Source organism: Colias eurytheme, chromosome 28, assembly GCF_061535395.1.
Source record: "Colias eurytheme isolate Ceu_HAF_F1 chromosome 28, ilColEury1 Martin Lab GWU primary, whole genome shotgun sequence".
Classification (NCBI taxonomy): domain Eukaryota; kingdom Metazoa; phylum Arthropoda; class Insecta; order Lepidoptera; family Pieridae; genus Colias; species Colias eurytheme.
The window spans coordinates 566,452-582,859 of record NC_143007.1 but is presented as its reverse complement, the minus strand read 5'-3'; the positions used below and the strand labels follow the sequence as shown (position 1 = coordinate 582,859).

The following is a 16,408-nucleotide window of genomic DNA, read 5'->3' as shown; positions in this document are numbered from 1 at the left end:
TATACAAAGTATAATAATGCCGGTTCTACTTCATAGATATATGTATATCTGTTTCCAAATGCGGTAAATGTTAAAAGTATGTTACGACGATTCTAAAGTGCTTTTAGAAGAAGTCTTATTGAATAAATAAATGTTCGAGTTTGAATATTATTCAAATCTAGCTGTGCTCCGCGGTTTCACCCGCTCCTGTTAGTCCTAGCGTGATGATATATAGCCTTCCTCGATAAATGGGCTATCTAACACCGAAAGAATTTTTCAAATCGGACCAAACACACAGATGTGTACACCCACAGATACAAACATTCAAGATACACAAAATAACAACGACAATATTGATACAAAAGCTCCCTGACCGGTAAAAGCACCTGTTCCAGCTCCCTGACCGGTAAAAGCACCTGTTCCAGCTCCCTGACCGGTAAAAGCACCTGTTCCAGCTCCCTGACCTGTAAAAGCACTTGTTCCAGCTCCCTGACCGGTAAAAGCACCTGTTCCAGCTCCCTGACCGGTAAAAGCACCAGTTCCAGCTCCCTGACCTGTAAAAGCACTTGTTCCAGCTCCCTGACCGGTAAAAGCACCTGTTCCAGCTCCCTGACCGGTAAAAGCACCTGTTCCAGCTCCCTGACCGGTAAAAGCACCTGTTCCAGCTCCCTGACCTGTAAAAGCTCCCTAGGACTGGTAAAAGCTCCCTGACTGGTTAAAGCACCTCGCACTGTACGACTGCAATCCGCCGCCCGTGAGTGCAGACATACATACACATAGATATACACATGTGTACACCCACAGATACAAACATTCAACATACACAAAATAACAAAGACAATATTGATACACAAAATAATACAACGATCTTGTTAATAACTACGAAACACACATTATACAAAGACAAAGTATACAGACACACACAGAGATACAAACGTTCAAGATACAAAACTCAAACTCAAACATTCATTTATTCAATTAGACTACTATTTAGTAGCACTTTCGAATCGTCATTACATAAGTATTTTTAACATTTACCACCGATTCGGAAAGCAGTAACAAATAACAACGACAATATTGATACACAAAATAATACAACGATCTTGTTAATAACTACGATACACAAAATATACAAAGACAAAGTATACACACTCGGAGATAACATTCACGTCGTACACTTGTAATCACTACATCATAGTTATAGCTAAACCGGTAAAAGCCCCCTGACCGGTAAAAGCTCCCTGACCGGTAAAATCTCCCCGACGGGTAAAAGCTCCCCGACCGGTAAAAGGTCCCCGACCGGTAAAAGCTCCCTGACCGGTAAAATCTTGCCGACCGGTAAAAGCTCCCCGACCGGTAAAAGCTCCCTGACCGGTAAAAGCTCCCCGACCGGTAAAAGCTCCCCGACAGGTAAAAGCTCCCCGACCGGTAAAAGCTCCCTGACCGGTAAAAACTCCCTGACCGGTAAAAGCTCCCCGACCGGTAAAAGCTCCCTGACCGGTAAAAGCTCCCCGACCGGTAAAAGCTCCCCAACGGTAAAAGCTCCCCAACCGGTAAAAGCTCCCCGACCGGTAAAAGCTCCCTGACCGGTAAAAGCTCCCCGACCGGTAAAAGCTCCCCGACAGGTAAAAGCTCTCCGACCGGTATAAGCTCCCCGACCGGTAAAAGCTCTCCGACCGGTAAAAGCTCCCCAACCGGTAAAAGCTCCCCGACCGGTAAAAGCTCCCTGACCGGTAAAAGCTCCCCGACCGGTAAAAGCTCCCCGACCGGTAAAAGCTCCCTGACCGGTAAAAGCTCCCCGACCGGTAAAAGCTCCCCAACCGGTAAAAGCTCCCCAACCGGTAAAAGCTCCCTGACCGGTAAAAGCACCTGTAACAGCTCCCTTACCTGTTTAAGCATCTGTTATAGCTTCCTGACCTTTAATTACATCATACTTACATCCCGCAAAAAACACTATCTATTAATACACTAATATTGCATGCACCATACAATTAATTATAATAATGCCGGTTCTACTCCATAGATTATGTATATCTGTTTCCAAATGTTAAATGTTAAAAGTATGTTACGACGATTCAAAAGTGCTTCAAGAAGAAGAGTTTGAATATTATTCAAAACTAGCTGTGCTCCGCGGTTTCACCCGCTCCTGTTAGTCTTAGCGTGATGATATATAGCCTTATAGCCTTCCTCGATAAATGGGCTATCTAACACCGAAAGAATTTTTCAAATCGGACCAGTAGTTCCTGAGATTAGCGCGTTGAAACAAACAAACTCTTCAGCTTTATAATATTAGTTTAAATATAGATAAATCATATGTATATATACATATTTAAACCTTAATGAACTTTATGTTTCTACAGTTCACGGCGCTAATGAGCGAGTTGCCGGAAGATACGCAGAAGCTTGTCAACGGAGTGTTACAGCAGCACGTCCGGAGAACGTCGAGCAGTGAGTTGATTATTCATTCATTCGTTCATTAGTACAGTATATGTATATACATATTTTATTCGATTGTTTGTTGTTTCATTCGTTCGTTCATTAGATTTTGTCAATTAAAAGCAATAGTGATTTGGATGTCGATCATTTTTAAGACTTGGAATTTCGTTATACCGCCACAACTTAATAAACGTAAACGAAACGCTTAAATTATTCTCATTTAGGTTATTATCTTCTCTTACATATAAAAATGAATCGCAAAATGTGTTGGTAAGCGCATAACTCGAGAACGGCTGAACCGATTTCGATAATTATTCTTTTATTATATGTATTCCTTGAAGTACGAGGATGGTTCTTATGTAGAGAAAACGTAAATATTATGTACCACGGGCGAAGCCGGGGCGGACCGCTAGTTAATCATATAGATAAGTAAGTAATAGTAGTTCATTTGTGTTTAAAATTAACTGGAATAAAAATATGAGCCTATATAAACATTCATCATTTTTAAAATCGGTAAAACAACTATTTAGTTTCTTTCTATTAAACCAAAATAAATATCGTTTTTAACCGACTTCAAAAAAAAGGAGGAGGTTATCAATTCGGCCGGTATATTTTTTTTTATGCATGTACACCGTATACTCCGAGGTTTCTGAACCGATTTACGTGATTCTAAACAACTAAGCCTACAACTAAGGTGCCAAGCACTAAGCACTTAGTATTAAGCCCGTGCACCGACAACAATCCTTTTTAATAAATAGCACATCTAAATAATATGTAGTAATTAATAATATCAAATCTTTTTTATTTTAGACTTTTCCGTTTTTGAAGTCGGTTGTTTTTAACGTATTGATTTTTATTTAAATCTAAGTCTTTAGCTGACGTATTTACTTCTAGCCGGCAGCGACAGCCCACTCCGTACAAACAGCACTGCGTCCAACTCGGCGACAGCTGAAGATGTTTATTCGCGAATTAGGAAAACGACATCCGAGATACACACGTACACCGCGCAACATGCGAATGGTGAGTGAGTTGGTTAGTGAGTGAGTGAGTTAGTGAGTGAGTTAGTGAGTGAGTTGGTTAGTGAGTGAGTTAGTGAAGTAAAATTAGTTGGTAGCGGAAATACGACATACTGTAAAGACTTGTTTAATTTCAAACTCAAACTTAAACATTTATTTATTCAATTAGACTTATTTAAGAAGCACTTTCGAATCGTCATTACATATTTTTAACATTTACCACCGATTCGGAAAGCAGTATCTATTGATTCGATTGAAATTATCGCGATGAGTGTCACCAGGTCCGTGAGTGAGTTAGTGAATGATTGAGTGAATGAAATAGAATGAATTGGTTTTTGATATTCTAACTGCAAGATGATACAATGTGTATGTGTACGAAATATCATTTTGAACACGCTTTTATTAGCTTCACCTGTATTTTTGTATGTAGGTTACATACAAAAATACAGGTGGTTAGAGTCGATTTCAAACCACTTTGAACGGACAGATTTATTTCAAACTTTGTACACTTATCGGTGATAGTACAATAATTACATTAGTTTTAGTATTTTTTCATTGATATTTTGGTTTATTTCTAGCAGAATGCGGCAACCACATGTCTAGCAAAGATTCCGGTATAAGTCAGATGTCTGACGTCACACTCTCAGCGCGCGGACCGAACGCTGTTCCTAACGGACATTATAATAGGTGAGGGTAGTTTGTAAATATATCTATAGTGGTAAAAGATAATGAATTGAATATAAAATTGTGGTAAAAGATTTATAATTGAATATACCATGGTGGTAAAAGTAATTTAATTGAATATAAGATGGTGGTAAAAGATAATGAATTTAATATTATATGGTGGTAAAAGTTCATGAATTGAATATTAAATGATGGTAAAAGATAATTAATTGTATTATTTTACAATTAAATTTTGGTGGTCCGTGTTAGCCATCTGGCAAAAATATATTTTATTATTCAGTACACGAATAAAGAAGTAAGAAGATCGTTTTAATAATTGTGGTGTATATTTTAGAATTGTTTTATTGTCAACAAATTTAGAATTACAGGTAATTTTCTGATTGACTCTGAAAGTTTATTAATCTTTTTCTTTTTTCATTATTGACATAAAACAAATAAAAAACTTCTCTAAAAATACTTCTTGTATTTTAATTTGACTTTTAATGATAATGTTTCAGTGAAATGATAGGCCGTGCTGCGTCAGCGGATAGTTCAGAGGAAGCGAATAGTACCAAAGAGTCTTCGCCCGTTCCGCATAGAGATTGCGCTCATGGCCATGGGTAAGTTTTATATATTAATCTTTTCTCTATATATGTATACTAGCTCCTCCGCGCGGTTTCACCCCCGTGGCTCCACCCCTGTTGGTCGTAGCGTGATGATATATAGCCTATAGCCTTCCTTGATAAATGGGCTATCTAACACCGAAATAATTTTTCAAATCGGACCAGTAGTTCCCGAGATTAGCGCGTTAAAAAAAACAAACAAACTCTTCAGCTTTATAATATTAGTATAGATTAGCGGTCCGCCCCGGCTTCACCCGTGGTACCTACATGTTTAAACTATCCTATCTCTCAAGTTGGATCGAACTGCATATGGTGTGTGAATTTTATTATAATCGGTTAAGTGGTTTAGGAGTCCATTGAGGACAAACATTGTGACACGAGATTTATATATAAGTAAGATTTTTTACTGAAACATTGCCCTTTATCATTTGTTTTATTTGTGTGAACAAATGATTGGTCGAGCCGTTCCCGAGTTGTGCGCTTAACAATACTTTTTGCGGTAAAATTATATAAATGGTTTGTTTTACAGTGATTTCGGCGCAAGTCATTTGGGACGGGATAAAGTGAAACCTTATGAAATGGATGAGAATGGACTTATCATTACCAAATGTAAGTTGAAAAATATTTTTAATTCAGTTATCGAATTTTAATTAGTGTCCGACCGAACTTTCGGTTTCGGTTTCGGTTTCGGCTGAGTTTCGGCCAAAAATCAAGTTTCGGCCGCAGTTTCGGTTTCGGCCAAAATCAGCCGAAACTTTTGCCGAAACCGAAACTTATTTCGCAAGTTCAGTGAACTTAGTTCACACACGTTCACGCTCGCCTAACTTCGTTTTCCTCGGCAACGCTTTGACGGACGCTGTCAAAGCGTTGGTTGACCCACGCTGGTGGAAACAATTTTTGATTATCTATGTTGAGATTGGAACTGGGTGTAGGTAATAGTAATTAATAATTATTATTTTTATATAAGAGGTACCTAAAAGAGACTGATTATTCTTCTAAGTACAAATACCAATCCAAAGTATTAAAGACTCTTTAATAAAGAGAAAGATCTCAAAATACCAAAACTTAGTATTTAAAGTAACAGTAACAATTATCTACTGATTTGATTTAGATGACTGATTTTACCGAGAACTTAATTTGAAAAAATAATTAAAATTAAAATTGTTATTATTAATATTTTAAAAATATTATTTTTTTATTTTATATTAAACTAGCTGTCCGCCCCGGCTTCGCCCGTGGTACATATTTACGTTTTCTCTACATAAAAACCATCCTCGTACTTCAAGGAATATAATAAAAAAAGAATTATCGAAATAGGTTCAGCCGTTCTCGAGTTATGCGCTTACCAACACATTTTGCGATTCATTTTTATATTATAGATAAATGATTACAACAAATTTAATATAATGTGTTTTCATTTCATTCCCTAATTAAGGCAAAATAATAGGTAAAATGCACCAAAGTTCAGTATTTTTAGAAATTTCATACTTGACCACGTGAGTTTCGGTTTCGGTTTCGGTTTCGGCCGAAACTGAAGCCACGGCCGAACATTCGGTTTCGGTTTCGGTTTCGGCCTGGAAACCAGTTTCGGTCGGACACTAATTTTAATACTTTTTACAAGTTTTTTTGTGAAGTCGATTAGGTCAATATCATAAACGTCGTTTACAAAATGACAATATTTTAAAGGAGCTACACACAGATCTCTAATTACTATTATTTACTTTTAAGAAAATTTTCCTTTAAGTTAAACGTTTCAAGCCAATGATTATCAGAAAAGAGCAAATTTTTCTCTCTTTCACAAATATATTGTAAATAATATTTTAGTAAATGACGAAGATGACATTTATTTTCCTTTGACAAACAGTCGACATATTTTTAGACGATATCCGAAACTAACAACAACTCTACAAGTCTAAGAAGACAGCAGAAACAAACCAAATTTTTATTTTTATTGATAATATAAAAACCCACTTTATTATATGTATAATTCCGGACAGATCTAAATTGTATATTATCATTATTGTTATTTTTTAATCTGATTATTGTAAAATTTAAATGTATGTGATAAAATGATGTAATTTAAATATAATATGAAGTATTGGAATGCCTGCATAAGGTTGCTAATATGAATGTAAAAATAATTTGAATTTAATGTACTTTTGTCCCTTTTTTAGCTGGTTTACGAGAAACGGAAGTGCTCGAAGCGCTCAGCCAATTAGATGTCGAGAAAGCGTCACCGGAAACGTGCGAACGTCTGCTATTGGCCGCGCACGAGTTGCTCAAGTACGGCACTTGCAAGAAGCCCTGCGAGTACTTCAAGTGAGTGAACCTTTATAATATCACTATGTCAGCTATTTATTTATAATACTAGCTGTGCTGTATGGTTTTACCAACATTGCTCCGCTCCTATTAGTCTTAGCGTGATGATATATCCTACTAATATTATAAACTAGATTTCCGCTCGCGGCTTCGCCCGCGTTTTCAAAGGAAAACCCGCATAGTTCCCGTTCCCGTGGGATTTCCGACCTATCCTATATTACTCGTGGATAATGTAGCTTTCGAATGGTGAAAGAATTTTTAAAATCGGTCCAGTAGTTTATGAGCCCATTCATTACAATCAAACAAACAAACAAAGTTTTCCTCTATAATATTAGTGTAGACTAGCTGTGCCGCGAGGTTTCACTCGCGTGGCTCCGCTCCTGTTGGTCTTAGCGTGATGATATATCCTATCCCACTATCCTACTAATATTATAAATGCGTTTGTGAGGATGGATGTTTGTTACTCTTTCACGCAAATACTACTGAACCAATTACTATGAAATTAAACACAATTGTATTATTATGAAATTAAGCGTGCGAATTGCACGCACTACGCGTCGAAATCACAAGTCATGCAGACGTCGGTACATCCGATTGTGATATAACTTTTGAACGGAATGATATTAGTTCGCTTATAATACACACTATTTAATGATATTTTTGATGTAATTCACTGCAGCACTGGTTTATTGTCAAGTTATGAAAGTACTTGTTGTAATTTAAACGTAAATAACTTTAAGAAATAGTAATTCTTCACAGAGCAAAAACTAATGTATGCTAGCCGTTTGAGTGCACGGTCAAAGATGTCTTTTTAACCAATCGTTTTCAAAACTTGGATTAACACATAGGATAAGTTTTATCCCGGAAATCCCACGAAACTATGCGGATTTTTCTTTGGAATGTATCCCAAAGTTTAGGTGTATACATATCAAAAATTGTATAGATTATATACGGGTAGTTTTAATGTTATTGTTTTTATTCCAGAAACATAGTACGAGTCGCCTTAGCGGCGTTATCAGTTGAAGAAAACTCAGCTGATAAGGAAAACACGGAAAACGCGTCGAACGCACAGTCTTCAGGTAATTATATTTTATAGATATCAGTCTTCAGGTAATTATATTTTATAGATATCAGTCTTTAGGTAATTATATTTTATAGATATCAGTCTTCAGGTAATTATATTTTATAGATATCAGTCTTCAGGTAATTATATTTTATAGATATTTAGATAGATCCGGCTCGAAGGACCATGTTAAGTGTGTGTTAAGTTGATTTACAAATATAATATGTATTTTATGTTGCTCTCGTAATGGAATTGAATTTTAAACGTTTGGATAGTTAAAAAAGGGCGTGTGTGTTGAGCACATGTGTCATAAGTGAAATTTCGTTGGTAACAATGAAAGAGACCTTAAAATTTTACTCTCAACTCGCCTGAAGAAGTTTCACTTGAAAAAAAAAATATTTATTGACAATAAATACACCTTAAAATAATATTTATTTATCACCTCAAGTTAATCAGAACGCAATAAATATAATTTATAGTAAAACATAGAAGGAGTAATGCAGCACAACAAATACACCAAAGAAGTTTCACTTCTGACACGTGTGCTTGGCACACACGCTTTTTTTTCATAATTATATATAACAGCATAATATGATTATTAAATGTTTTTTTTAACATTTCTCCAGGCTGGGGCACAGCACACGAACGAGCAGCCGCTGAAGCGGTTAAAGTGTTAATCTGGCTGTGCAGACGTCCGGAAACGAGGCCACAATGGCTGGACTACTTTGATCTAATTCTACTGAAACTGATAAACGCGTATGGAGCGAGTAGCAAGGAGGTGATGAGGGCTGTGGATGCTGGCATGCCGCATATTGCGCATGCATTGCCGGCACAACAGGTATTTATTTATTGAAGTGAAAACTTCTTTAGCGGCGTTGAGCACTTTTTCTGTAATGGGTATAAAATCTTAAACTCGCGTCACGACACAGGTGACCTGATCGAAAAAACGGATACCATTCCAAAATATCAAACATGCTCAACGTTAATAATCAAGTTTTTACTTCTGCCGGCACTCCCCCAGTGCAACCCGTCTTTTTTATCTTTACTAGCTTTCCGCCCGCGGATTCGCCCGCGTTTTCAAAGATAAACCCGCATAGTTCCCGTTCCCGTGGGATTTCTGGGATAAAACCTATCCTATGTCCTTCCTCAGGTCTTAAGCTATCTCTGTACCAAATTTGAAGTAAATCCATGCAGTACTTTTTGAGATTACCCCGGACATACGTACAAACAGACATGACATCTTTTCTTAAAGCATTATTTATTATATCTTTTTTAAATGTATCAATATATCTATATTTATTTATTTATTCCCACAGGTGTTAGCGCTCCTAAAACCAGTGATACGAACTAGAGGCTATCCAACATCTCTATGCGCTTTGAAACTCGCCGGTGAAGTGGCCAAAGCTAGAGGTCCCGAATTAGCTGACGATATTGTAGCTCAGCTCATGGAGGGGGTCGGGCAGGTTAGTGTATACACACAGACAAACATACAGACAAACGGACGAATAGAAACGTAGTGAAGTGGCCAAAGCTAGAGGCCCCGAATTAGCTGACGACTATCGCACAGCTTAGGAAGGGATGGGACTGGTGAATAATAATAATTAGTATTAACCATACACTTTACACAAAAAAGAGCGACACACACGTGTCAGAAGTGAAACTTCTATGGCAAGATTCAAAGATACTAAAATCCGCCCCTGTTTAACGCGAAAGGATGCGGGTTCGAGTCCCGCCTCGTGATATCAAATTTTAGATTAATACAAAAAGTCTAAACTCGAACACTTTTTACTCAGCTGTCCCTAAACATAACAATGTCGTAGTGTTATTTCCCAATAATGTTGAAAAAATAAAAATAAAAATCGTTTATTTCTTTTAAAAGTTACAAATTTTGTCCGCAGCTCGCCGACCACCAAAACTCTGCAGTACGGAAGGCGGCAGTTTTCTGTATGGTAGCCTTCACCTTTGCGCTCGGTGAAGAGAGAATGCAACCGCACCTGCGGCACTTGTCTGTCAGCAAGTATAGGCTTTTGCAGGTATGTACTCAAACTCAATAGTTTTATACTAGCTGCGCTCCGCGGTTTCACCCGCGTGGCTCCGCTCCTGTTGGTCTTAGCGTGATCATATATAGCCTATAGCCTTCCTCGATAAATGGGCTATCGAACACCGAAATAATTTTTCAAATCGGTAGAAATAATTTGACAAAGCAGTTCCTGAGATTAGCGCGTTCAAACCAACAAACAAATTCTTCAACTTTATAATACAGTAAAAGTTCTTTATTCGCGGGCAATAGGTTCCGTAAATGTGCCGCGAATAGAGAAACCGTGAATGTGGAATGGTAATTTGTATGGGGTTATAGGGGATACGTTCCTGGGTGACGAAATAAGGAAGCATATACATAAAGAAATCAGTTTTATTGAAATTTTTGACCAAACATATATTTATTAATTACCATTTAATTAGGTATTATCTTAAGGTTTAGGCAATGGCTTAGCACTTTTTACTCGTTTTTTAGTCGACATTATAAATTCGTAGTTATGTAGTTCAGGCGTTTTCTATGGATAACAATTAACAATTGATTTTTATTTAGGTAAATACATATATGTATATACCGATGTACCGATTCGATCCGCGAATAAAGAATTTTGGGCCGCGAATATAGAAATTAGGTCGCATTTTTTCCACCCGCGAATAGTGAAACCGCGAATGAAGGAAGCGCGAATAAGGAACTTTGACTGTATTAGTATAGATTTGTGTAATTTAAAGTGTCCCCTACGAGATTGTCACTAAAACACTGATGTGAGATCATAAAATCAAGTTTCGTGTAGAATATTTAATAAAATAAATAAGTAATAGGTTTTTCATTTTTCGTAACAGGTTTTTCTGGTTGTGTATTTGTCCTGCAAATTTCCCTGAACAGACAATCCTAGACAGAAAACTGATTATTCTGTTATATATTTCGAAATAGAAAAATGTTATAAATAAATCACACCTAAAAGTTATATTTATGTTTAACATATTGGCAATTGATTACACCAATAATTAATTTGTTACTTCAAAGTAAAAAACAGAAAATTTCTACATACAGTATGTACCATCTATACGCGAATGTATTTCAATTTACAATTCAAATCAAAAGCTCGTTTAACCGCTCAAATCAAAATTCAAATTTGAATTTCTCCTCAGGTGTACATAAGCAAGCAGAAGGAAGAAGCCAACAAGGGCGGCGGTTCGTAGCGAAGACAACGCTTCGCTTCGCGCGCCACGCAGACAGACTGACGGCGAATATATATACATACATACATAATTACTGTGTATATACATACATACATGTGTATGTGATTCTATGCCGTTAATACGAAAAAATTAAGATTCCATGGCCGAAAAAATGTGGGGGAATTTGAGGGTAGTTGCATAAAAGTGCGGTCTATATGACGTTGGGCGAGAGAAATTTAATTGTAACGCTGCAACTAATACTTTAACAAGTTTTATCCATTTTAGAAAATTGAGGGTAGATGGAAAAAATTCTCACCACTAAGTTTTATCAATGAAATTAGAAAATTGAGGGTAGTTCGTGAAAATTGCGATTTACCTACCCGTTGTTGTATTAAATCCCAAATAACATGAATTTTATTCATAAAAAATTAAGGTAGTTGATGAAAAATGTAATTTTACCACCCTTAGGTGCAATAACACATCATCAAGTAATAACCTATTCAATTCATAACCTATTCATCAAGTAATAATGAATCATGTCCTTAAAACCTATTTAGTTGCAACTAATCCAAATTACCTGAGTTTCCATGACCCTTAAATTAAAAAAGTGATGGTAGATAGAGGCGGTACACTTGTCATTAAACTGCGATAAATTAATAAATCAACCCCGTTATTCTGAAATAATAAATACGGTAGTTATATAAAATACATATTACCGTCAAGTAGAGACATAAATCCATATCACAACCTTTCAAATTGTGTTTCAAACGTTATAATCAAATTTTTAAAAAATATCGAAAATGAATGCAAATCATGTTCCTAAACTCAAAATATTGAGAATTGTGGGTAGTTGGACAAAATAATCTCCTATCTACCCGCCATTGATGCAAAAATCGATATTGTTTTCAAACGTTAATTCATATAATAACTATAATGAAAATACATACATACAGAATTGAGGGTAGTTATAAAAACAAAAAAAGAATCACGTAAATCGGTTCAGAAACCTCGGTGTAATCGGTGTACATACATATAAAATACCGGCCGAATTGATAACCTCCTCCTTTTTTTTGAAGTCGGTTAAAAAGTGAGATCTACCTGCCATTTTGTGACAGTTTACGCAAAACTAACTGCTTTTTTTTATTTATTTTTTTTGAACTTTTACATATTTAGAGTAACATTATGTCGCATATAAATGTGAGAAAATTAACATTATTATATTATGGTCCTTCAATTTCCACATTTGCAGGTAGATCGAAAAAATATATAAATCAGATGAAAATGTATTCTACCTACAAACTATTACGCTTTTGGAACTACCCTCATTTCTTACTAATCCCAAACCCGACGCCTATCCATAAATTAAATCTTCCCATTTTCATAAAAATCCATAAAAATTTACTTACGAACTTATATTTTTAACGTAACTATGAATAAAAACTATTCTTACATGAATCTAAATATACCCCCAATATGACATCTAAATTTCGAAAAAAAACATCATGGCATGGATTTTACAAAAAATGGCGGTCGCGAAAAAAGTCTGCGTACGCGCATAGCGATGTGTGAAAAATGATTTTATCGAATTTTTTTCGTAAAAATTAATATTTTTCAACAATCGTTCGGAAATGAAATAGCGCTAGGTCTAATGTGTACGGTCAGCAAAGAAATTACAATTTTTCTAAGTTTATTTGAAGTTATTTCTTTGCTGACGGTACACATAACGTACAATGTATTATAAATTTATCGTATTGTATTGTGTAGGGTCGGCAAAGAAAGTTAGATTTTTTTTACATTTAAAAACCGGTTGTTATATTTGAGATATTTGAAGTTACATCAATGTTATTTGTAAATTATTTCTTCCAAAATTAAAGCAGAAAACACAATTGCTAGTCACAAACGTAAAAAATAAAAATAAATACAAATAGCAGTGAAGAAAACTTTCTCTTATATTACATTGAAATGTTTACATAGATCGAATATAAAAATCGGTTTTTATATAGGTCCGAACGTAGTTTCCCCTTATCTATAGATAGGTTAACATAAACAAACATACACACTTGAAAATAGTAACTTGCATTTAAAATAGATGATAAAACCTTTTTTTGCCGACCGTACACATTAGATGTCATTTATTATATGTGCCGCTAGTTGCATTCTTATTCGTTTAAGCTCTGAGTGAGTGTGTCGTGCGTGGTTAAGCGACGGTAGGTAGGTTTTGTATTGGGATGGGTGACCGCTTTAATGCGCCGTGGCATAACTTTAACTATGATATTCAAAACGCTGAGATCACATATTAAAAAAATATTGTGATAGTGTTGTCGGTTACAATGGGATTTTTTATACTTGTAATGATTCATGATACGAAATAAATTGACAAAAAATGATAATATGTACTACTAACCAAAAAAAACTAGGTTTTATTTAGTAGCGTAAAAAGACAAAAAAAATCTATTTGTTCTTCTTCATAAAACGGCGGTGTTTAAATGTATATAACTTGCCTTAAAATAGGTGAAAATACTTCTCTAAATTATTCACCAGACTATTTATTATTAGTAATATTAATTCAAATATGACATCTTAAAGCTTTATCACAAGTGTGACTTCTACGACTTGACCCGACAATTTCTAAAACAATTTAATAAAAAGGGGTTCACGTTACCATGCTTTAGTGTAAACGGGGTAACTTCAACGCGTGATCAATCTTAATCAAATAGGGGTCGAGTAAACGAAGCTTATTGTACAAGGGGTCGCGTTAACGAACTTTATTGTAAAAGTGGTCAGGTGACCGAACACAATTGAATGAGGTGTTGCGTAATCAAACCATTTTGAGTCGCGTAAATTAAAGTTAGGTTGCGTAACCGAAAGTTATTGTAAAAGGGGTCACGTTACCGAAGCTTCTTGTTCAGGGGTCGCGTAACCGAATGTTTGATCTACAAGGGGTTGCGTTAGGTGTTCTAACCCCGGTGTTAGTCTATCACGCTTATTTCGTATCACACGGCGTCGGGAAAAAACTGTGCCTTTGCCAAATGAAAAAGTTATACGCATCGCATTGTATAATACTCGTAGTTGACTACACGCGGCTGTATTTGGACACACTCAGCGCACATGAGTGTCCGAAATGGACACACATTTTGACCATTTGGACACACTTAAATACCCATTACATAGCCCCTTTTAGCCACTAAGAAGCAATGATACATGTAAATAGATTTCAGTCGAACTACAGCCGCGTTTAGTCTTGTTGTATATGTATAAATAAGGCCTCAACGTAATCTAAGATTGATTTAAAATGCAAAAAAGAAATAGACACATTACATTTTTATACATTTAATTATGATAGACAGAGATAGATATAGGTTTCACGTTTCGCGAATGGACTGCAACAATCTTAGATTACGTATTCATTATAATATGTACATTATTTTTATTTTTCATTACGCTGAGTCATCACTGACTTGAATGAAATCTTGGATTGACCGTTTTCTCAAGTCCTCGTCTAAGAAATAGTTATTTGCAATGTGCTAGGTTTTTGTTTAACTTGCAGTTATTAAAATGTTAGGGGTAAAGATGAGTTAAAATTCATCATTATAAATTGAGCAGTTTTGAAGGTATTCGTGCTTATGCAGTGTGAAATTGTCGTTTTTATACATGGTATATAAAACATTGGTTTAATAGCAAATGGGCTTTGGAATCGCGATAAAAAAAAACATATGTACATCATCAAGTAAAAATATTCCTTTCTCACTATAGTTAAAAATGTTCTATTTTTGCCAATATATTGAATTTGTTTGGTTTAATTATTGTTTTTTTTTTTCGTAATATCACGGCTTCATTCGTTGAGTATTTTAAATACTTTAAAAAAACTTTATGTATTGCAATGTTATCTTTTTTAAATTACAACCAAAGTTCATTTGTTGTTAGCCAATACCGAATGCTTGATATAAAAGTTAGTTTAGGTGCGTTCTTAACCCCCCCCCCCCTTTTTCAAATTTTACTTATATTACCAACTCCCTTTACAAGTTAGATGTAAAATTCACAATTTTCTTAAGAATTTTAGTGAAAATAATAATAGATTGCGACAGTTAAATTTTCATTTTTTATTATTAACCATTTTTTTAATTCTACCCCCATTAAATGCTTTAATGTTAGTAACTAATTTCTTTTCTTTGTGTATTTCTAATTTTATTTTGGAAACACTGCAAATCGTTCTTAAATAATATCCTAATTAATAGAAACTCCAATAAAATAAATAAATAAATTTTCGAATAAAAATATAATTATTTGTTTATTTTATTCTTAAATCTATATATATAAGATAGACGTTGTTGTCATGTTAAAAACTCCATTTAGCAAATAATACGAGAAAATTCATTTCATATAGCTGTCTCTGTCTACCAAAGTTTTATCAACATTAGAGTGAAAGAGACAGTGCTATAAACGATTTGCAGTGTTCCCAAAATAAACTTTGTAAGACAGATTTCAATATATATACGCGAGAATCTCAATTATTTATTTTGCTATAATAGTTTGTAGTTTTGATGCATTTTCAACTTTATTTCATTGAATTAGAAGTTATTTTCGAAAAAAACATCAATAATTTTGATTTTCAAGTAAGCCACCTTCTAATAAAGAAGTGTGTGTGCCGAGCACACGTGACAGAAGTGAAACTTCTTTGGCAAGATTCAAGGCATGACGTGACGGTATTGCCATGACGCGACCCTGAAATTTTACTCTCAACGCGCCTAAAGAAGTTTTACTTCAAAAAAATTTGTCAATATGGTCGAAATTTCGTTTACATTGATTTTTCGACTATAATTATAGTCATATGATTCAAAATTCAATGCTTATTATGAATTTGTAAAACGGCTAGTTGCGTATGTGTGAATTTTTCTTTTCTATTTGCTTTTAGTATTAATCTTTTTATTTTATCTTTGTTCTTCGATTACTTAAAAATCTTAATTCATTTCATTTTTCATTTATCGATATATCTTTCAATATGTAGTTTAAAAAAAACCAATGATATAGTCATAATAAAGAGGTCCTAACCAAATATATATAATTTTGTTTACTAGACATTAAAACTATACCAGGGT

At 35.0% G+C, this 16,408-nt stretch overlaps 1 protein-coding gene across 1 annotated transcript in view; it reads left to right on the top strand.

Moving 5' to 3' along the window:
• Positions 1-11,615, top strand: part of chb (CLIP-associating protein) — a 57,594-nt gene extending 45,979 nt beyond the window's left edge. The window contains exons 28-38 of the mRNA XM_090117558.1: positions 2,340-2,427; positions 3,310-3,435; positions 4,010-4,118; positions 4,613-4,714; positions 5,247-5,326; positions 6,892-7,036; positions 8,021-8,115; positions 8,726-8,937; positions 9,416-9,562; positions 9,998-10,132; positions 11,283-11,615. Of these exons, the coding sequence (XP_089973684.1) occupies positions 2,340-2,427; positions 3,310-3,435; positions 4,010-4,118; positions 4,613-4,714; positions 5,247-5,326; positions 6,892-7,036; positions 8,021-8,115; positions 8,726-8,937; positions 9,416-9,562; positions 9,998-10,132; positions 11,283-11,333 (1,290 nt within the window). The 3' untranslated portion in view covers positions 11,334-11,615. The remainder of the gene's footprint in view (positions 1-2,339; positions 2,428-3,309; positions 3,436-4,009; positions 4,119-4,612; positions 4,715-5,246; positions 5,327-6,891; positions 7,037-8,020; positions 8,116-8,725; positions 8,938-9,415; positions 9,563-9,997; positions 10,133-11,282) is intronic.
• The last annotated feature ends 4,793 nt before the right edge of the window (positions 11,616-16,408 follow it).